General features: G+C 56.5%; 1 protein-coding gene across 7 annotated transcripts in view; it reads right to left on the reverse strand.

The window, feature by feature from the left end:
- TMEM63C (transmembrane protein 63C) overlaps positions 1-22,503 on the reverse strand; it is a 40,220-nt gene that overhangs the window by 12,414 nt on the left and 5,303 nt on the right. For 3 of the 7 annotated variants that reach the window (XM_016191313.2, XM_060181322.1, XM_060181325.1), the window contains 17 exons: positions 21,688-21,798; positions 16,209-16,333; positions 16,037-16,116; positions 15,586-15,667; positions 14,630-14,667; positions 12,756-12,898; positions 11,298-11,346; positions 10,634-10,739; positions 8,756-8,829; positions 8,408-8,488; positions 8,220-8,340; positions 7,070-7,203; positions 4,561-4,683; positions 3,857-4,010; positions 2,839-2,945; positions 1,895-1,981; positions 1,371-1,436 (listed from right to left, as the gene is read on the reverse strand). In XM_016191313.2, coding sequence (XP_016046799.1) covers positions 1,371-1,436; positions 1,895-1,981; positions 2,839-2,945; positions 3,857-4,010; positions 4,561-4,683; positions 7,070-7,203; positions 8,220-8,340; positions 8,408-8,488; positions 8,756-8,829; positions 10,634-10,739; positions 11,298-11,346; positions 12,756-12,898; positions 14,630-14,667; positions 15,586-15,667; positions 16,037-16,116; positions 16,209-16,322 — 1,559 coding nt within the window. In that variant the 5' untranslated portion in view covers positions 16,323-16,333; positions 21,688-21,798. Of the gene's footprint in view, positions 1-1,370; positions 1,437-1,894; positions 1,982-2,838; positions 2,946-3,856; positions 4,011-4,560; positions 4,684-7,069; positions 7,204-8,219; positions 8,341-8,407; positions 8,489-8,755; positions 8,830-10,633; positions 10,740-11,297; positions 11,347-12,755; positions 12,899-14,603; positions 14,668-15,585; positions 15,668-16,036; positions 16,117-16,208; positions 16,371-21,687; positions 21,799-22,503 lie in introns of those variants that run through there. The other 4 variants (XM_060181324.1, XM_060181326.1, XM_060181327.1 and 1 more) reach the window with 4 other exon arrangements.

The raw sequence follows: 22,503 nt of genomic DNA on the forward strand, positions 1-22,503 counted from the left end.
TGAACCCGGGGCCTTGCGTGTGGTAGTGTGTACACTCTAGCAGGTGTGCCTCCCGCTGCCTCTCGCTCTTATCTGAAACAAGTCAGCAGGGAAGCTGTGGAGACTATGCAAAACAAAACGAACCAAGTTGCACTGTTTGCTATTGAACGTGTTAAATCAAAATGCCTACGTATACATCTATTTCAAAATGCTTATTTATTATTTATTGGATAGAGACAGGGAGTAATTGAGAGGGAAAGGGAGAGAGAGGAAAGAGAGAGAGAGAGAGAGAGAGAGAGAGAGGGAGAGACACCTGCAACTCTGCTTCATCACTTGTGAAGCATCCCCCCTGCAGGTGGGGACCAGGGGCTTGAACCCAGGTAACATGTATACCACCACTCAGCCCCTAATCATTCCTTATACATTATTTTTTATTTTATTTTTATTGCCACCAGGGTTCTCACTGGGCCTAACTGCCTGCACAATGACTTCACAGCTCCTAATAGCATCTCTTTTCTTTTCCTTTCTTTTTCTTTTCCTTTCCTTTTTTTGTTCCCCCTTTCCTTTTTGCTTCCAGGGTTATGGCTGAGCCTCAGTGCTGGCACTACTAATCCTCTGCTCCTGGCAGCCATTTTTTCCATTTTATTGGCTGGGACAGAGAGAAATTGAGAGAGGAGGGGGAGATAGGGAGAGAGAAAGATAGACACCCACAGACCTGCTTCACTGCTTTCAAAGCTTCCCCCCTGCAGGTGGGGCTCCAACCCAGATCCTACGCGGGGGTCCTTGTGCTTAGTATTATATGCATTTAACCAGGTGTGCCACCGCCCAGTCACCTCTTGTCATTCTTTCCTTTCTCTCCCTTTCCCTTTTTAACAGAGATGGAGAGAAATTGAGAGAGAAGGGGAGCTAAAAAAAGGAAAGAGAGAGAGAGAGACCTGCAGCCCTGCTTCACTACTCATGAAGCTTGGCCCCTGCAGGTGAGGTCCAAGGGCTTGAACCCAAGCCTTGTGCACTGTCATGTGTGTGCTCTACTGGGTGTGCCACTGCCTGGCTCCCCTGTACATTTGATTTTAAGAATATTTTGAGAACTCTATTTCGGCGTGACTGCTTTTCTTGAACCAAGCCAGGTCTCTGCAGGGTGGTGCTGAGACATGTGACACAACGTGTCACCAGTGGAGAAGACTGCATGAGGGGTACACGGGATATTGGGGGGGCAAATCTTGAGAGTCTACAATCATTTCAGAAGCTTCCTTCAAAGCCACAGGAAGGGGAAGAGGCCACCCACATGCATCACCTCTGCTGGTATAGACAGAAGTCACATGCTTGTGCCAGGCATGAGCCAGGGAGCCCCATGCATGCTGCCAGCACCCTGCCAGCACCCTAGTACTCACTGGAACCTGATGCTGGCCTGCTCCAGGTAGTAGATGTCAAACAGCCAGCGGAAGAAGACATCCAAGCTGAAACAAGAATGGGGCAGGGCCCACCACTGCTGAGTCAGCCCTGGGGGGGTGCCCCCAGGCTGACCTCACACCTTTCTGCCTCTCCCCCCAAAAACTTGTCCAGCTGCCCCGTCTACACTGCCTGACTCACTTCTGAACCAGAGCCAGCCCTGCCCATATCCTCCCACACCAGCCACTCCTCCCATCGTGCTCTCTTCTGCCCCTCTGTGGTCCCACCCCCCACCCTTGGGCTGGCAGGTACTAAGTGTCGCATGGTGCCTGGCTCATACCAGGCTCAGAACAGGTACGGGCTGTTGTTTGGAGTGTCTCTGTAGCATTCCTGGCCCTGACCCTTGGGGTGAGCCTGGCTGTGGGGGGCCTGTACCTGGCCCTGACCCTTGGGGTGAGTCTGGCTGTGGGGGGCCTGTACCTGGCCCTGACCCTTGGGGTGAGCCTGGCTGTGGGGGGGCCTGTACCTGGTCAGCCCCATGGAGGGCAGAATGACCACCATGAACACCAGGAAGATGTAGCACTTGTACACCATGACTAAGCTCTGACTCGACCTGGAAGGAGACAGAGGCATCCACTGTGTAGCACACACAAGAAAACCCAAGGCCAGAGTGAAGAGAGAGACCACTAATGGACTTAGAAAACTGGACCAAACTGTGCAATGACTACCGTCTTCAAGGAGCAAGAATGCATGATTGATGTCTGTCCTGTCCATCCAATAGTGACATCTATCCTGGCCATCGACTAGTGATGTCTGCCTTGGCCAGAGGTTGGGAAAGAAGGCCCACACACACTACCTTAGCGTTGACACAATGGTGTTCAAGGGACCTTCACAACAAAGTCCGCGTCTCTGCAGCCTGTCAACCCTGTGCTCTGCCAGAGGCAGGACCAGGATAGGCTTCCTAGATTATTGTCTGGTTCCATGAAAAATCCACTTTGGATGCAGAAAATCACTTTTGAGAGTCACACAGGCACTGCCTGTCCCAGGCAACAGTGAGTACTTTCTCCCTAATTAGCTGCCAGCCAGAACTGTGAGTTCTAACCAGCGAGAAACCACCCTGACTGTGGGCTCCTTACTCTGTCCCAGCCAGTGTCCTCTGCCTGTCTCACCCCACAGTCCCCTCAACACCCCCTACCCCATCTTGGCTGGAAGCTGGGGGAGCAGCCTGAGGAGGCCCTGCTGTTGGTCTACACCCTTTCTGTAGTTACTCAAGCCAGCAACTTTGAAGCTGGAGGTCCGGAGAAAACACACAGACCTCCTTTCTGAGGAGGAAGTGTCCCCTAGTCTTTTGAGGTGGTTCTGGGCATCAAAGTCATCCCACATCCACTCTGTTGGGGCACAGCAGCAGGCTGGGAGGAGGAGGGGCCAGGTGAACAGCAGAGTAGAGGAAGCGCCCCCTCTCCCCCTCACCTGGTCCAGTGGGCCTCCAGGAAGGCAGAGAAGTAGACCACCAGAGGCAGCAGCACGGTGAAGGCCCAGAGCATGAGGGAGGGGAAGAACTGGGTCAGAACCGGGCTCTGCAGGAAGCAGAGGGGTCGGGCGTCAGCGTGGGAAGTGGACACCAGCCCAGGTCACCCCGTGGGCCTCATGGAGGACACATGGGGGCCTGCCTGCTCACCTGCCTTCCTGGCCAGGGGCCTGGGCTGGGGGTGGGGATGGGCCTCCCCCCAACTCACTTGTGTCCCCAGGGAGCACAAGGCCTTCTATGTTGAGGTCACTAGAGAGAGGGGCCTGGATGCCCCTAAGATCAGAGCCAGCTGCAGTCACAACTTGGGTCTCAGGGACAGGGCACCCGCCTGGCTGGGAGGGGCTGTGAGGAGGGATGGGAGCACACCGGGGAGGACTGTGGTGCTCAGAGGAGGCAGACAGACAGAGGAGAGGGAAAGCTGGTGGGAGCGGCGCTTGACTTGGTGTGTGTCTGGGCATGTGCCTGCATGTGTATATGAGTGTGTGTACATGTGTCAACATGTGTGCACCCTGTACATGCATGTGAACGTGTAGATTCACATACATGGATGTGTGTGTTGTTGGGGTGGAATTCACAGAATCAGATAACATGCCAGTCTGCCTCCCCTGACCCCCAACTCCATGAGGACGGGGCACCCTCTCCTTTAGGGGTGACCTGTGCAGCACCCAGCACCCCCAGCTGGGTTGTCAAGAAGTCAAGGATGTGGACACAGAGCTCCCCCAGACACACACTGTCTCAGGGGAGGGGAAGGTTCTGGCACTTTCCTGACTCTTGCCCACCCCACCCACCTCAGGCTCACCCAGGGACCCCAGTGGGGACACTCCAGGGTGCCTCGGACTCCACTTCTATGCCTCTCGCTGACTTCGGGAGCCCTGATCTATAGAAACCCTCCAACCCAGGCCCGTCCGGATAGCCCCCCTCGCCGCCCCACCCCCAGTCCGTGCCCAGTGCGGGGGTCACCTTGAGGTTCTCAATGGGGCGGGTGACGTTGTACATGTCAATGGTGTTCATGATGATGGCGGGCGTGGTGAGGAAGAAGAAGAGGAAGAAGAGGAAGGTGTTGATGGAGATAAAGCGGGCCCACCACTGGAAGCGGCGCACGGACAGGTGTTTCCTGGGGGTGGGGGGCGCCCTTAGGTGCTGGTCTCAGACCAGCCCCCAGCTCTGCCGTTGGCCCTCAGTCGTGCCATTTGCAGAAGTTCTACATCAGTCAGGGGCCAGTGGTGGCGCACCCAGTAGAGCGCACATGTTACCAAACACAAAGACCTGGGTTCAAGACCCGGTCCCCACCTGCAGGGGGGAAGCTTTACGAGTTGTGAAGCAGGGCTGCAGGTGTCTCTCTCTCTATCTATCTCTATCTATCTATCTCGCCTTCCCTCTCAGTCTTTGTCTTTACCCCTCCCCCAAAATACATAAAGCTCTTCATTGGCCATCACTGAGCCAGAAACTGACCTAAGACCTTGGTTCTCCCAGGGCTGGGTGTACCCCAATCCATGCCAGGCTGGGTTTGAGGGGGGCTGATGCTGTGGCACCCAGAGGGCTCCAGACCCAGTGCAGGGGTCTCCAATGTGGGCAGTGATGGGGAGGGGGCACAGACTGGGCTCCTCCCACAAAGGTTCATCTTTTCTGTCCTCAGGGAGCTCAAGGGAGTTGGGGGGGCTTACCAGATGATGTTCTTGGGGTGGGGGGCAAAGTTGACCCTCCACTTGTAGGACTTGACGACGGTGGTCACTGAGGACTGCTGGGGGCGGATGCCACACGGGGCGAACTTGTAGTCATCTTTGATGCTGCGAGTGGAGGGGGTGTCGGGACAGCCCCGAACACAGAGAGATGTCACCCACATCCCTGAGAACATCCCATGGCAAAGGGGGGGGACCTTTCCACTGGCAGGGGACCTGCACGTTGGTCCAGCTCTGAGAGCATCTGGAAGCTCCTCAGAGCCCTAGGAGTGAACCTTCCCTACAGCCCAGCCATTCCTCTCCTAGGATTTACCCAAAGCACACAGACACAAACGCCATCCAGAGAGAGCTCTGTTCACCTAGGTTCACAGCAGTAGTGTGTAAGGGCCCAACCCTGAAAGAGGCCCAGATGCCCAATGACGGAGAAGAGGGCTAGAAAAGATGTAGTCTATATACACAGTGGAATATTATTCAGCTGTAAAAAGTGATGACATTGGGGGCCGGGTGGTGATGCGTCAGGATAAGCGCACATAGTACAAAGCACAAGGACCCATGCAAGGATCCTGGTTCAAGTCCCCAGCTCCCCACCTGCAGGGGGGGTCATTTCACAAGTGGTGAAGCAGGTCTGCAGGTGTCTGTCTTTCTCTCCCCCTCTCTGTCTTCCTTTCCTCTCTCGATTTCTCTCTGTCCTATCCAAAAAAAACTGGGGTAAAAAATGGCTGCAAAAGCCGTGAGCCCCAGAAATAACCCTGGAGCCAAAATAAGTAAATAAAGTAAAAAGTGATAGCATCAGGGCTGAGCAGTGATGCACCCAGGTGAGGGCATATGTTGCCAGCACAAGCCCCTGGCCCCCACCTGCAGGGAGGGAACATTCATAAGCAGTGAAGTAGTGCTACAGCTGTTTTCTTTCTCCCTGTCCTATCAAAGAAAAAGAAAAAGAGGAAGGGGCCAGGTGATGGTGCACCCGGTTGAGCGCACATATTGCAATGATCAAAGACCCAGGTTCGAGCCCCTCGTCCCCACCTGCAGGGGGAAAACTTTGCAAGTGGTGGAAGTAGTGCTGCAGGGGTCTCTCTGTCTCTTTCCCTCTCTGTCTCCCCCTTCCTCTCGACTTCTGGCTGTCTCTATCCAATAAATAAATAAATTTTAAAAAAATAAAAGGAAAAGAGAAAAAAATGACCAACAGGAGCAGTGGACTTGTGCCGGCACCTAACTCTAGTGATAACCCTGGTGTCAATTTAAAAAATGAAAAAAATAGGGGAGCAGGGCGTGGCGCACGCAGTTAAGCACACCTATCGCCGTGTGCAAGAACAAGCTTAAGCCCGGCTCCCCACCTGCTCCTGCAGGGGAGATGCATCATGAGCGGTGAAGCAGGTCTGCAGGTCTCTCTCTCTCTCTCCCTCTCTCCTTCCCTCTCCCTCTCCCTCCCTATTTCACCCTCCTCCCTCAACTTCTATCTGCCCAGTCAAATTAAAAAAGAAGAAGAAGAAGAAGGTGGTACTTAGAACGCAAGGCAAGAAAAGGGAATCACAGGATGAAGCTTGGACTGGGTGGAGTGTATTGCAAGAGAGCAAAGGACTCTGGACTGCATGGGGGCCTGGAGAGTAGGGGGCTGGGTGTCCAGTGCTCAGTGGTGAAAAGTCACCTGGGTGGATGGTGGGCGTGGTGCGCAGACACCAGTCACAGGGCGGGAAGACACTGTTCTATGTGTCAACTGTGGCCCTCGAATCACTGTTTCTCCAATCAAATGACCAGAGAGAGAGAGAGAAGGGCTTGGAGGGCTCAGGTCAGGATCCAGGGCCCTGTGGTCCTCCACAGGGGTCATGTCTCCCTCCCAGGAATTCTGAATGTATCCCAGGTCCCCAGAGGACAAACCCCAAGACCCCACACCCTTGAGTATGTGCTGCCGAGCAGGACAGACACAGCAGCAGATTCCAGAGCTGAGCGGCTCACAGGACAACTCTGACTGTCTGCGGTCAGGGTCTGGGGTGGGTTAGCGTCCAACACTCCTTCCCAGGGTGCGTAAGGACCATCTGCCTCCTCCTGGCCCAGGAAGAGGGGGACCCCACTGAGCCTAGGGCTCACACCTAGCTGACTCAGTCCTTGGGATTGTTCCAGAATGTTCCAGAGGGACTCTGGCCCACTAGTGATGGAGGGGAGGCTGCAAGGCTGTGAATTGGGGGTGAAGAAAGGCTGATGGGGTCTCCTCACCCAGACAACATTGCTTGTGGGGGGGGGGGCAGGGAGAATGTAACATGGGGAAAGTGAATGTCCTCCTTGTCAGAAGAGGGAGGCCAGAGGCTGTTCTGCTGAACACTATGGGGCTCAAGGACACAGGGGGTCATGCTGGCTGCCTCTGAGGGGGGCCCAGGACTGGCCAGAGGAAAAGAGGTCTCTGTCTCCCCAGGTCTGCAGGGTGAGGTGATGGGGTCTCAGAGAGCAGAAGCAGGGGGTGAGGGGAGGCGCAGCTGGCAGGCAGGGAGCCTGCACTCACTGCTTGGCCATCCGGGAGTTCTGGAAGGTGACGAAGAGAAGGTCCAGGCGCTTGTGTCGCACACGGCTCAGCTCGGCGTTGAAGCTGTCCGTCAGCTGTTCCTCCAGTTCACTGTAGTACTGCTCCGCATCCACCTGGGGAGACGGGGGCAGTGCTCTTGGGGACCCAGGACGCCAACTCAGAAGTGGGACGAGGATGTGACTGGCTTCTTCTTCTCGGGCCTGGGGGAAAGGCGGCACAGCCGGGAAGGACTCTGGGCAGCACTTTCTGGAAGGGGCTGATGCTTGGGCCTGCCCTGAGGCAGGTGTTCCGCCCTGGGGTCACCCTCACCCGGAGAGTTGGGGTGATAAGGTGGAGCCCAGGGCTGTCATGTGCTCCTGCCTGACAGACGGATATGAGGCCCAGCAGGGACAGCAGCCAACTGGCCTGACGGGCCCTCGCTGGCGGTTCCATCCATGGCCAGAAAGGGGCAGGAGTGAGCACCCTGGGTTATTCTGTGTTGGGTTGTGGGAAAAAACTGGGACACATTTTTGCACAAAAGAACACAGAAAAGTAATGGGGCCAGGCAGTAGTGCACCTGGTTGGGCGCACATGTCACAATGTGCAAGGACCCTGGTTCGAGCCCTTGGTCCCCACCTGTAAGGGGGAAGCTTTGCAAGTGGTGAAGCAGGGATGCAGCTGTCTCTCTGTTTCTCTCCCTCTCTATCCTCCCCTTCCCTCCAGATTTCTGGCTGTCTCTATCCAATAAATAAATATTTAAGAAATTTAAATAAATATATATATATGTATATATACTATGCCTTTTCCAACAATCCAATATTTTGCTCATTAATTTTTTCTGGGATTACTTATTATTTACTAATATTCATCCATCCATCCATCCATCCATCCATCCATCCATCCATCCATCCATTTTTTATCAGAGCCCTGCTCAGCTCTGGCTGATGGTGGTGCTGGGGATTGAACCCAGGACCTCAGAGCCTCAGGCAGGAGACTCTTTTTGCAGAACCACTGTGCTGTTTCCCCAGCCCTCCTTGGGTTATTCTAACAGTTGCCCCTCAAGAGGCTAAACCGTCTAGCTTCTCAACAGGGACGTTGAGGGGCTGCGGCTGAGAGGCCCAGCACCCGGCCATTGGGGCGGCCCCCCTACCTCCTTGAAGCAGGTCCAGCACTTGCAGAAGCACAGGCGGGAGCAGGGGTGCAGCTTGATCCTCACTTTCCCCTTCCTGGCCTTGGCCGTGTAGTAGAGCCGGCCCCGCATGGCGTGGCGCCTGCAGTGGTGGGAGTCACAGGTCAGCCCCCCCACACCCCCTCAGACCCCCAGACCCACAGGCTCACCTCTGGTCATCCAGGTCCACCAGGTTCCGGACATCGTAGCAGAAGTGAACTCTGGTCACCACACAGCCCGGGTAGGCCTCACTGCAGGGGGTGGGGGGCAGTGAGCAGCCCGTGGGGGGCACCCCCAGGCCCAGCAGCACCCCTGGTTCTTGGGTAGGAGACCCCCTCCTTTGCTTCCAAAAGCAAACTGCATGCTGGTCCCAGAACCTTATAGAATGTGAGCGGCCTCCCCAGAGCACCCCAAGCAGCGCCTGGGCAGGGCTGGGCTGCTGCCGCCTTGTCCTGACAAACCCCCCATACTGAGCCCCCCAGGACACCTGGGCGTCCCCATGCTGACGCCTCGCTTACTGAAAGTGCCTGGAGATGAGGTCTGGGTCCTGGATGTCCTTAGGGACGTAGGTGATCATCAGTGTCTTCGTCATCTAGGCAGGGGAGACGGCAAGGAGAAGAGGTTGCCCCCCTGCACAGCTAGGTCTGGGGGTGCCCCAGAACCCCAGCGGTGACTGTCTGCCCACCCCAGGCTGCCTGATGCCGGGCCCGGGGGTGAGCAGGTGACCACCTCAGTACTTGCCAGGCCTGCTCTGTGGTTCTGGGGAGGGAAGGAGAGGACCGGGGATCAGCTAGGCCCCCAGGGGACTCTGGACTGAGGGCCATGCCTGCCTGCAGCGACTCTGGTCTCCCCAAGTTTATTTCACGGGGGGGGGGTGTCCCTGTCAGACCAGGCAAAGGGCTGGAGGTGAGCGAGATGGGGAAGAGACCCCCAAACTCCTTATTCCACCCTGTCCTCCCTCCCCTCCCCTCCCCTTCATTCTCCTCCTCCTTTCCTCTACTCTCTCCTCTCCTGTCCTCTCTTCTCTGCTCCTCTTTTTCTTTCATCATCTCTGGGGCCTCATCACTCTGGACTGACCTTCTCAGATGGACACAGAGGGAGGGAGAGAAACTGCAGCACCGAAGCTTCCTCCAGTGCAGTGGCAGCTGGGCTCAAACTGGGTATTGTATGTGGCAAAGCAGATGCACTACCAGCTGTCTTGCTGGCCCTCACCCTCATTTATTTTAAAACATTCTGTTTATTTACCGGAGAGAGGAGGGGAGATGAGTGGGGAGAGACAGAGAGACACCTGCAACCTTGCTCCCCCGCTCATGAAGTTTCCTCCCTGCAGGTGGGGACAGGAGCTTGAACCCAGGACCTTGAGCACAGTAACATGTGCGTTCAACTGGGCACACCACCACCCAGCCTCCTCTGACTCTGATTTTACCCTGGGAATGGGTAGGGAGTGTCTGTGTGTCTGGGGAGGGGGTAAGGAGACAAAGGTTCTGGTGCCAGGAGAGAAGATATGGAGGTCCACCTTGGCCAGTGTGGCCCAGATGCCGGGCAGGAGACTCAAGATGGTTGAGGGCACGTGGACAGTGCCGTGCCGTGCACCCCTCCATCGCAACAAGGCCTGAGGAGTTGGCCGAAGGCCCGGATGGACCAAGGAAGGTTTGACCCTGCTTCCCTCACTGAGGGCCTAACTCGAGCATCCCCCTACCTCCCCCATGGGCTGCTGCTGCCCAATGTCCACAGTCTGACATCCCAAAACCCCCGCTCCCCCCCCTCTCTCTGCCTCCAGGGTTATCACTGGGGCTCGGTGCTGGCCCTATAAATCCACTGCTCCTGGAGGCCATTTTTCCCATTTTTATTGGCTAGAACAGAGAAATTGAGAGAGGAGAGGGAGACCTGCAGACCTGCTTGTGAAGTGTCCCCTCCTACAGGCAGGGGCTCGAACCCAGATCCTTGCACTTTGCACTATGTGCATGTAACCCGGTGTACTACCACCTGCCCCCACCCCCGATCTTTTGTCTACACCCAAAGGCAAAGGCCCCCACTATGCTCTCTGCACCCCAAAGGCAGATGCATGCTTCAAACCTTAGAATTCTACTTCAGTCTCTCTCTCTTTCTCACTCCTACTCTCTCACTGCAGAGCTGCCCCCCGCCCACCATGCAGGACTCATCACTTCTGGGCTGAGGTATTTCTTCACAGAGAGACACAGAGAATTCAGGAGAGTTTGCCCTGTTGCCTATGGCACTGCATGTGGTGCCAGGGCTGAAACCTGGGCCAAGCAAGAATTAGACCACTGCCCTACCCGACAGACTATCTCTCATCCCAGCCTGAGCACTCCCCAGCCCCTGGCAGGAACACACCAAGGAAGACTGAGAGCCGGGTTGGGGGATTCGGGGCCACATACCTTGTGCTGCCTGGGCACAAACACCAGGCAGTGGTGCGCCATGAAGAAAAGATTGGCGAGGAAGTAGAAGAAGGAGAAGAAGCAATGCAGCCACAGGATCTTGCTCCTGCCGGAAGCAGGTGCAGGGTGAGCCCCCGGCACCCCCAGACCCCCAACCCTGCCTCCCACAGGCTGCAGTATCTCCTAGCCTCGGGCTCAGGCTGTCGCCCTCCCCCACCCCCATCTCCCGGATGGTCCAGTCTCATTTTCATTGGGGAGACATCTACTGACTGTGGGGTCTGAGGGAGGGAGTGCAGGGGCAGTGGGGAGGTGTATGTGAACCCCCACTCCCTTCTGGGAAAGCTACAGCCCCACCTCTGCCAGGAAGCCCACCAAGCCTGCCCACAGAACCGGTGGGTCATCTCTCTACAGGGGGGCAGGGGACAAGCTGATCTGGTACTAGCCCACCAGACAGGCTGTTCCAGAACCTTCCAGGCTGGCAGGGGCGTGGCAGCAGGTGCGGACGTGGGCCCAGCTGGGGCTTGTGGGTGCTGGGTCCCTCTGCTGTGGGGGTCTGGGTCACCCAGGGGATGTGAGGGTCATCAGAGGGGACTGTGTCCATGGAATGCTGTCCCCACCTGTGTCCCAGCCACTAGAAGGGGGGGCAGGAGCATCGACTACCTACTCTGTGGAGACATTAGCAATGGTGGTCCGGCCGAAGTGGCTGCTCCTGTCTGAATGACAAGGGGGAGGCTGAGCAATGGGCTGGGGGGGCGCGTGATGATCCTGGGTGTGTGGAGACTCCTGCAGGCCCCGCCCTGTAGCCTGACATGCTCCTCACTGCCCAGGCCTGGTCAGCAGCTTCCGACAGCAGAGGCCTCTCCTCTCCCTGGTCCTAAGGGTGCTTGCTCACCTCCAGCCGGAGGGGGGGGGGCATGTGGCTGTGACAACAATCACAACAAGATCCCCAAACCCCAGTGCTGGCCTCACTGGGACAGAGCACACACTCCTGGCTCAGAGGACTCATCTGCTGGCCCAGCTATATGCAATGTTCTAGAAAATCCTACCCAAGTTCCTCACAGACATCACACTCCCTGCTGGGATGGGCGGCGGGGATGGGAAAGGCAGGACTCAGGGAGCCTAAGCAGAAGCAGCGCACCAGTCTTGCACACCAGTGGCCTCAGTCGCCCTGGGTTTTATCCCCAACACCAAGTTCTCTCACTCTTAAAAATAATTAAGAGGGGCCAGGCAGTGAAACACTTATTTGAGCACACACTGCATTGTGCAAGGATGCAGGTTCAAGCCTCTGGTCCCCACCTGCAGGATGAAAGTTTCTTTCTTCTTAGTGTATTTTTATTTATGTATTTATTATTGGATAGCAACAGAGAGAAATTGAGAGGGGAGGGTAGATAGAGAGGGAGAGAGACAGAGAAACACCTGCAGCCCTGCTTCACCACTCATGAGGCCTTCCTCCTGCAGGTGGGGACCAGGGGCTTGAACAGGGGTCCTTACAGGTTGTAATGTGTGCGCTCTACTGGATGCGTCACCACCTGGCCCCTTCACTTATACTATGGAAGAAAAAAAAAAAGAGCCCAGTGGCCCAGGAGGGGATGCAGTGGGTAAAATGCTGGGCTCTCAAGCATGAGGTCCTGAGGTTGATCCCCAATACTGCACGTGCCTGAGTGATGCTTTGGGTCCTCACCTCCTCCTCCCTCTCCTCCCCACCCTCCTCCCCGCCCTCCTCCCTCTCCTCCCCCCCTCCTCCATGTCCTTCTCCTCTCCAGCTTCTCCCTCTCCTCCCCTCATCTTCCTCCTCTTGCTCCTCCACCTCTCCCTCTTTCTCCTCCTCTCTCATCCCCTCACTCTTCTTCCTCCTCTCCTCTTCCTCCTCCTCTCCTTCTTCTTCTACCTCCTCTCCCTCCTCTCCCTCTTTCTACTTCTCCTCTCCCCTTCTTTCTGTTCCTCCTCTTTCCTCCTCCCCACCCTCTTCCTCTCCCTCTTCCCCCTCCTTTCTCACTCCCTCCTCTTCCCCCCCCTCTCTTCCTCTCTGTAGAGACAACGGAGCACAAAGCTGCCCCCTCCCCGCCAGGGGCCATGTTCCCGCCCCGCCCCCCCCACCCCCCCGCATGGCCACACTGCGCACCCAGCACGGTCCCGCTGTAGTTGATAGGCAGCACGACGCCCAGGGAGGGGATGCAGATGATGAGCACAAAGATGATGAGGTGGTACTGGAACATGATGTAGATGCGCGCGTCGTCCCCGCACTTGTTGATCAGGTCCTCGTTCCTGAGGGACCAGGCACAGGGACGTGGGTTCAAGGCCCAGGTCCCCGCCTGCTGGGGGGGGGGGCAAGCTTCACAAGCTGCAGGTGTCTCTTTATCTCCCTTTCACTCTCAATGTCTCTGTCTCTCTCAAATAAGTATTAACAAGAAAAGGATGAAGTTGTGGGGCTGGGTGGTGGTGCAACTCGGAGACAGCACGTGTCACCATGCACAAGGACCTGGGTTGGGATGCATTGGATCGACCTTCCCGTGGTGCATCCCGTGAGTCCCCATTCATTGAGGAAACTGACGATCCTTCCTAGCTGACTGAATCCACATGGATCCCAGTCACTTTCAAAGCCAGCAACAAGCAGCTCCTGACAGCTTTCAACCTGACGCTGTTGACTGGCTACGGAAGAAGGGCAAACGCTAGAAGAAGGAGGACCCGGGTTCAAGCCCCTGATCCCTGCCTGCTGGGGGGAAGCTTCACAAGTGGTGAAGCAGGGCTGCAGCTGTCTTTCTCTCTTCCTCTCCCCCCCCTTCCCTTGTCAATTTCTCTCTGTCTCTATTAAGAAAGGATCTGGGGGCTGGGTGGTGGCACACGTGGTTGAGCACACATCTTACAGTGTGCAAGGATGCAGGTTTGAGCTCCCAGTCCCCACTTGCAGGGGGAGAGCTTCACAAATGTTGAAGCAGGGCTATAGATGTCTTTCTGTCTCTCTCCCTCTCCAACTCCCCTCATCCTCTCAATTTCTGGCTGCCTCTATCCAATAAATAAGTAAAGATAATTTAAAAAAATAAAAAGGACCCTCTCCCCACCCCCCTAGGGTCCCTCAGGCTGGGGGGGGGGGAGACCCACATCTCCATGCTAAGGCATGGCACTCTAATGTTCTCCTCCCTGCACAACACAGCCCAGGGGACACTGCAGGTGAGCCAGGTGACACTGGCCTGACCTGTCCTCACAGCCCTTCCCTGCTTGTCCCTGTGCCCCAGCGCCCCAAGGGCAGGCGCTGCAGGAACCCAGGAAGCTAGCTTCACTCTGTTGTCTCTCCCCTCCTCACTCAGGAGTTAAAGAACCTGGGGCCTCCAGCCCATCCTCAGATGCCTGGGGCAAACATAAAGGGTATCTAACACAAAAAAGCTCATGAAAAAGTGAAGCCTCTGTGAATCTGTGGACAAGGGGTGACCTTGAGGGGGCAGGAGCACAGGGCAGAGGAGACTCTGGAGGAGGGGCCTGCAGAGGAGCAGGGCTGATGGGAGGATGGGAGGACCCAGGAGCACACTGGGCTCTGGGCAGGAGGAAAAGCTGTCTGTCCACATGTCTGTGTGTGTGCACATCTGTGCAAATGAGACTGGGGTGCAGGCCTCTGGCGTGAACTTGGGGTGCACAGGGCTCTGCTGTGAATTCAGGGTGCAGGGCTCTGCTGTGAACTCAGGGCTTGGGCCTCTGGTATGAAGTAAGGGTACAGGGCTCTGGGCGGGGCTCTAGTTTCCTGTCCCCAGCCCGTGTTTGAGAGCTTGATGGAGGGTGTGTTTTCCTGCCGAGGTGCTTCTGAGAGCCTTTCTAGGAGCAGGAGAAGGTGTCCTCTCCTGACGGCTGCGGAGACTGTCTAGGCCACGATGTCACCAGCTCTAGCCTAGCATCCCTGGCCTGGCCCACCCAGGTGCTCAGCATGTGGGGGCCAGGCCCTGGGCTGCAAGGCTGGAGGCTCTCCCCCCCACACACACACCCTGGCAATGCTGTCTCAGGACTCACTTCATGGTGATGGTGTTGAAGAACCAGGAGTAGAAGCCCTGGGGGAGAAGAGAGAGAAGTGTGAGAACAGCTGGGTGGCCTGTCCTGCCAGTCTGAAGCTCAGGGTTGGGGGTCATCTCTGTGAAGTGGGGGGGAGGCTTCTTGTTATAAAGGGGGCACTTGAGGCAAGACTAGGGCCGAGAGGAAGTTGGGGACCCAGCAGCACACAGAGCACCTTCAGGCTGGTGTGACGGTTCACCTAGGTGGGTGTCTGCTTCACCAGGTATGCAACCAGGCTTCCCATATGGCAGCACTAGTGGACCTGGGCGGAGTCTGCACATGGCACGGAGTGCAAGGACTGGCCTAAGGATCCCGGTTCAAGCCCCCAGCTCCCCACCTGCAGGGGAGTCACTTCACAGGCAGTGAAGCAGGTCTGCAGGTGTCTGTCTTACTCTCCCCCTCTCTGTCTTCCCCTCCTCTCTCCATTTCTCTTTGTCCTATCCAACAACAAATAACAACAACACTATTAACAGCAATAATGATAACAGCAACGATAAACAACAAGGGCAACAAAAGGGGTAAAAATAGCCTCCAGGAGCAGTGGATTTGTGGTGCAGGCACCAAGCCCCAGCGATAACCCTGGAGGGAAAAGACAAGAAAGAAAAGGAAAGGAAAGGAAAGGGCCCTTTGAAATATACCAGTGCACAAATAGATAGGATTGGGATAGGACTGGAATGGGATGGGATGGGATGGGATGGGACTGGGACTGGGACTGGGACTGGGACTGGGATATGATAGGATATGATAGGATACGTTAGGATACGATAGAATGACCCACCTTCCTGACGAGGAAATTGAGTCTTGGTGAGTGAGGCTGGAGCCCTGTTCAAGGCCACAGTGCCCTCCTGGGAATGAGGCTGCAGTCCCTGTGGTCCACCCCCCACACTACCCCCCCCCACACACACACACTCACTCACCCTGTCCTTGTGCTCCATCTCCAGGGAAATGTCAGAGGGAGACGTCTTCTGGCTTTGCTCTCCATAGACCAATGAGGTCAGGCTACGGAGGTGAAGGGGGACAGAGAGGGCTCAGGCACCCACCTGGCAAAACCCAGGGTGCAGCCCCACATGGTCTGTGGCTCCTCACTTGTTGCTCTCACCTATCTCCCTCACCTGTCCCCCCTTCACCTGTCCCCCCTCATCTGTCGCCCCTCACCTATCACCTCACTTGTCTCTCTTCACCTGTCCTATCACCAGTCTCCCCTCCTCACCTATCTCCCCTCATCTGTCTCTCCTTACCTGTTCCTCCTCACCTGTCACCTCACTTCACCTTACCTGATGCCTCATCTGTCCCCTCACCTGTCACCTCCTCACCTGTCCCCTCATCTGTCTCCCCTCACCTGTCGCCTTCTCACCTGTCCCCCCTCACCTGTCATTTTGCATCAGCAGTGCCAGCCGCCCGTAGTCCCATGCTGCTTTGCGCAGAAAGGAGTAGACCAGAATGATGAGCTGTGGAGGAATAGGGTGTTCAGGCCCTGCCCAGGCCCCAGTGTCCCCACGGGGTGCCCTGTCCCTGGGCCCAGGGGCGGGGCCGGACTCACCACCCAGAGGAAGATGTTAAGGAACAGCACGGTGGGGATCCCCCCGAAGGGCTGGCCCTGCAGCACGGTGTTCCTGGACTGGAAGCACTCGGACAGGTTCTGCATCTGCCCCATCCTGGGGCTCCCTGCCAAGACGGACTGGGGTCAGTTGGGACATGGAGCCTGTGGGGGGTGGGGGAGGTGCCCCAAGATTCCTATAGGCCAGGCCCTGCTAGGCAGTGCTTCTCGAACCCAGGACCGGCACAGCAGAGATACTCGGACTGGTCTCCCGTGCCCATCTTGGTGACTCTTCTGTACACAGCCGAACTCAGGGTGGGGGTGGGAACAGTGGGGACAGCCGCGGCCACTTCTACTTTCCTCGGGGTCTGTGGAGTGTGTGTCCCGTTGTGGTGACACGGCAGACGTCGCCAAATCCCCTTGGACTTGAACCAGGGAGCAGAGCATCAGGCAGGGCATGGAGGTGAGACTCAAACCCAACTGCACCCACCGGTGGACCCCAAGTGTGGACGGGAAGAGAGCTGAAGCGTTGGCGGAGGGTCCATGGTGGGGGGATGGGGGTGTGGGGTGAAGCCAGGTGAGGAGAGAGACAGCCCAGGGCAGTGGGGAGTGCTGGGCAGCGCTGGGTGCAGGAGACCCGTGAGAACTAGGGTGTGGGGCCGGCAGGAAGTGGCTGCTGGAGAACTGAGGTTAAGAGGGGACTGCAGGGCATCTCAGCCAGTAGAGCATCAGACTTGCGTGCCTGTGGCCCCCAGTCGTTCCCTGGCACTTGCGTGTACAGGGCTGTGTGCTCTGGCTTCTCTCCCTGTAAGACACGAACTGCCAAGGGCCTGTGTAAGGATCCTGGTTCAAGCCCCTGGCTCCCCACCTGCCGGGGAGTCACTTCACAGGCGGTGAAGCAGGTCTGCAGGTGTCTGTCTTTCTCTCCCCCGTCTACCCCTCCTCTCTCCATTTCTTTCTGTCCTATCTAACAACGACGACATCAATAACAACAACAATAACCACAACAAGGCTACAACAACAAGGGCAACAAAAGGGGGGGGGAGAAATGACTTCCAGGAGCAATGGATTCATGGTGCAGGCACTGAGCCCCAGCAATAACCCTGGAGGCAAAAAAATAATAATAACATGTAGTCAAGTGGGAGGAGGAAGGAGGCTCAAGGGGGAGCACACACCCCGCTTGCCAGGTCCCAGGTTTGAGCCCAAGTGCAGCATTCGCACATAGGGGAGGGCAAAGAGCAGTGGGCACCTCTTTCCCCTCTGCATCTGGCCTTCCCCCTGCTTGGTGCCTTGCTCCCACTCAGGCAGGCAGAGGCTGGAGGCCGTGCCACCTGGGCAGGCTGCCCACTGACACATCCCCCACCAAGAAGATGTCAGACAGAGCAGGGCTTGACCTCACACTAGGGGACCCCTGGAGGGTCTGCCAGAAACTGGAGGCCCTTCACCCCAGATCACGGCAGGGGGAGGAGGTGGGCGGTGACCAGGGTGGCCTTCCCAGCACGGCTGTCACCTGGGCAAGAGAAGCCAGCCTGCCCCTCCTCCATCAATAACGGTGGGGAGTGGGTCCAAACTCAGAGTCTTGTGGGAAAGGGGACAAATCAGAAACAGGAACTTCCCGGGGGTGACATGGGACCTGACACCAAGCATGGAGTCCAGCTGGGGTGTGGGGGTCCCTCTAGCCTGAGCTCCTCCCTCCATAGTCTGGCAGCTGGCTGACCTCAGGGTTCACCCCATCACATGCCCCCACCCACCACTCAGCCAGGCAACAGTCTCGGGGTGGGGAGCGGGGAGTAGGGAGCAGATGAATCCCACCAGCTGTGGCTTCCCTCCAGCCTGAGTCATTGCAGCTGTTTCCATGGCAACAAGCCTGGACTGAGCCTTCTGCTGGGGTAGACCAGGCACAGGGCTCAGCAGCCCCCACATGCCCCCCTAAAATGAGGGTGGCATGTTCTCACTCCAGCCTGCTCCCTGAAGATTCTGCTCCAGAGCCCCGAGTGCATGTGTGGATGGCAGGGTGTGGGAGACAGTGCAGACCCACAGCTGCTGGCAGGAGTCAGCCCTACCTGAACTCCCACTGTGTGCGCTCAGTTGGGAGGGGTGAGCACAGGCAGCTGGGGAGGCCTGACCACAGAATCTGGGTGCAGACGCCCTGCCTACTGAGAAAGTGGGGTGCAGGTAACCACGGAGAGGACTGGCTGGCTGCCCCCAGCTATGTGCACCTGCCTACATCAGGTTTTCTCTTAAAGGGGACTCCAGGAAGTCTTTAATTTTCTTAAAAGATACCTTTAATTATGAAACAGAAGAGGCCAGTGAAAGGGGGTACAGTGGATAGAGCATTGGACTCTCAAGCATGAGGTTCTGAGTTCTAGCCCTGGTACCATATGTGATGGAGTGATGCTCTGGTTCTCTCTCTCATGAATAAATGGGTCTTTAAAAATTACAGGAGGGGTGGGGCAAATAGCATGATGGTTCCACTAAAGTGCTTTCCTGCCTGAGGCTGAGGTCCCAGGTTCAATCCCCAGCACCACCATCAGCCAGAACTGAGCAGGGCTCTGGACTCTCTGTATCCCCTCCTCCATTCCTCCCTCTCTTTCTCTCTTATTAAAATAAAACCAATAAAGTATTTTTTAATTTTTTTATATTTATTTATTTTCCCTTTTGTTGCCCTTATTTTTTATTGTTGTTGTAGTTATTGTTGTTATTGATGTTGTCATTGTTAGGACAGAGAGAAATGGAGAGAGGATGGGAAGACAGAGAGGGGGAGAGAAAGGCAGACACCTGCAGACCTGCTTCACCACCTGTGAAGTGACTCCCCTGCGGGTGGGGAGCCAGGGGCTCGAACCGGGATCCTTACACCGGTCCTTGTGCTTTGTGCCATGTGCGCTTTTCCCGCTGCACTACTGTCCGACTCCCAATAAAGTATTTTTTAAGTGGAATCCTTAAGGATTGAACATCAAAGCTTTAAAAAAATTATAGAAAGGGGGGGCAGGCAGTGGCACGCCTAGTGAGCACACATTACAGTGCGCAAGGACCTGGGTTCAAACCCCTGGTCCCCACCCGCAGGGGAAAATCTTCATGAGTGGTGAAGCAGGACTGCAGGTGTCACTGTCTCTTTCCCTATCTCCCCTCCCTTCTCAGTTTCTGTGTCTCTATTTAATAAATATATAAACAAAATAATAATACTAAGAAGAAGAAGAAGAAGAAGAAGAAGAAGAAGGAGAAAAGAGGGGGGCAGGGAGGGAGAGATACCAGAACACAGCTCAGCTCTTGTCATAAGGTGGTGCTGGGGGTTGAACCTATAGCCTCTAAGGCCTCAGGACAGTACGGTGGTGCTCTGACAGGCTGAGCTGGCTCTCTAGTACCCCAGAAAATCTTGTCAATGGTTCCTTCTGGAAGAGGAATGAAGTGCCAAGGTGGTTGAGGAGGCTCTGGCTCTCTCTCTCTCTCTCTCTCTCTCTCTACTGTAGACCTGACTGCAGCAAGACCAGAACAGCCCCAGCCAGATGGCAGTACTTGAGGGGGTGGGGGAGTGCTGAGGGCTGACCTACTTTGCTGCTAGGGCCCAGAGGGGACCAAAGCCAGCTCTGTCACCAGGGGCCGCCCCTCAGCACCTCCTAACTAGCCCCCAGCCATCCCCCATCCCCTCACTCCCACCCCACCCCACCCCCCGCTCAGCAGCACCCTGTGGGACCATCTCAGAGAGGCCAACAAAGCCCTATGTCTCCTGGGCATGCCTCCCACCCTTGTCAGGAGTCAGAAGATCTGGAAGGTTCCTCCTGCGTCTCCTGCCAAAGCTGCCAGTGCTTGCCTCCTTGGGTGTGGGGGCCCCAAGAGCAGCTCAAGGCAGCTCACAGCCGGGAGGGAGGCCTGATGGACAGATGAGAGAGACAGCAGATCCCTGAGGCCCTGGGCCCCCGGCCTCGGGTTCTAGGCCCTGGCAGTTACTGAGCAGCCATTTTGTGCCAGTGTGAATCTTGGGAGCCCAGACAAGTGGCCTCCAGCTCTACAGGTACAGGAGCAGAAACCCAGAGAAGCGGTCCTCACCGCCAAGATCGTAAGGCTGCCCTCTGCAGGCTGTTTCCTGTGTGGGCTGAGCTGGCCGGTGCTCTGTCCATGGTGCTGAACCCTGCTGGAGCTGCCCTCCACAGGCATACACACAGTGAGTCCTGACTTCTCAGCAGCTGAGAGAGTGGCAAAAGGTGTTGACTCAGAAGCACTGAACAGCTATCCCCCTGGAAACTTCATTGCCTCCTGGGTTGTGGCTGAGGCTCAGTGCCAGCACTACAAATCCACTGCTCCTGGCAGCCATTGTTTCCTCTTTTTTTCTAGCTTTTTTACTAGAGAGGGCAGAAAGAAATTGAGAGAAGATGAGGAGATAGAGAGAGGGACAAAAAGAGACACCTGGAGCCATCTGCTTCACCACTTGTGAAGCAGACTCCTGCAGGTGGGGGGCAGGGGTTCGAACCCAGACATATACTTGTGTAAACAGATATCATGGATATTACAAAATATTAGCCAACAAGGAGCCATGGCTGATTGCAGAGCGAGGAGGGAGGGAGACAGAGGCACTGAGACTTAGGGAGATGAATCAGATCAAAGCGTGTGGGGGAAGGGTGGCGAGTAGGGGGTGCACCTCTCAGTGGCCAGAGTTAACTTGGCTCAGCACTCCCTGGGTGCTAGATGAAGCAGCCCTAAGGTATTATCCTCTGTTTGCAGATGAGAACGCTGACAGACACAGATTCCAGGCCCCCAGGAAGTGGGAGAGCCCCAGACTGAACCCCTCTGGCTACCCAGACCTGCTTGACGTGGAAATCAAGACCAGATGGACAAGTGTCACGAGTGGCATGGGGACAGTAGACAGGGCCAGAGGGCAGGAGGGCGGGCCAGGCATCACAGAATGGAGGTCCTGTGGGGTCCCCGAGAGAGAGCCCCCCTCCCGGCCCAGGACCTTCATCTGTGGACTCACTTCCACCTACAGAGGGCCAAGGCTCCCTGGGCTGGGACCCTGCTGATACCTCCTGGCTCTGTATGTCCCCTCCTGCCTGGTCCCCTCCCTACAAGGCAGCTGGCCAGGAGTCACTGGGAGGTGTGGAGGGCAGAGGCCCTGCAGGGAGGAGACATCTGAGCCCTGGAGGGGCTGTGGAGACCCTCAGGCCCCTGTGTTGTTGTGACAAGTCATGCCCAGCCCCGCTGAGATGCTCAGTCACCCACCGGCCTCCCGGGTGTTGGGATTAACTCACAGAGAAGCTTCCAGCTCCAACATCCTGTGATGCTGCCATCTGTCCCCCACCACCCTTCCTGAGCAAACAGGGTGAGAATCTGAGCGGGGGGGCTGGCTGGGCTGGGATCCTGTCCCAGACTGGGGAAATCAAGACAAGAGCAGCTCAGCCTGGGGGCAAAGGCCTCACATGAGCACTGTCTGAAGAGCAGTGGACTGGGCAGCGGGCAGCCGTGTTCCCGAGGCACTAAGCACAGCACTCACCTGAGGCAGCAGGTGCTGTGGCAGACAGCTGCTCCCTGCTCTGGTCAGCCCTCAGGACAAGGAGCTTCTCCTGTGTGTCCCTGCTGGGATGCTGGCTGGCTGCTCAAGGCTCTGTGACACAGGGACAGCAAACACCTCAGTGCAGGATCCTCCCCCAACTCTTCCCACAGCCCAGGCAGGCCACAGCCTTGCCGAGAGCAGAGCTGGGGGCCGCCATGTTGAATTTTGTCTCCAGGGGACTGGCACTGGGCAGTAGACTCAGTGAAGCTCTACCCACCCCCAGCTAGCAGCAGCAGAGGCTGGGAGCTGAGAGACAACATCTGTGGTGTTGACTCAAACAAACAGATCCGGCCCTTGGCCAGCCCCCAGCTTACCGCTGGCAAATCAGTCCATCTATACAGTCACCATGGGCCCCTAAGCACAGTCACTTAGCGAAGGCGCCCCACAACCTGCCTGCCTGCTCCCATGCTGGCCCGAAGTCTGCCCGGCTTTGTTCCTTGCCAGTCCTGGGGTGTGTGCACTGCCAATACTGAGGCGCAGTCTCCTCTCAGGCCTGAACGCCTCCCTGAGCAATCTCACAGCTGTTGGGCCCTTGCAACCTCAACCCTCAGGTGACTCCCCAGTTTGGCTTGACCCTGGTGCTAACCTCTGCCAGGCACTGGTGACAGAAAACCCTTGGTCACTGCCCAGGCCCACTCAGGCATGAGACCCCTGGCCCAGGTCCTCACAGAGTAAACTGCCTTAATTTATTTTCTTAATTTATCAAGAAATTTCTTAAAAGAAATACCTAATTCAAAGGTTATGCAAACTCAGAGA

Source organism: Erinaceus europaeus, chromosome 22 (genome assembly GCF_950295315.1).
Source record: "Erinaceus europaeus chromosome 22, mEriEur2.1, whole genome shotgun sequence".
Classification (NCBI taxonomy): Eukaryota; Metazoa; Chordata; class Mammalia; order Eulipotyphla; family Erinaceidae; genus Erinaceus; species Erinaceus europaeus.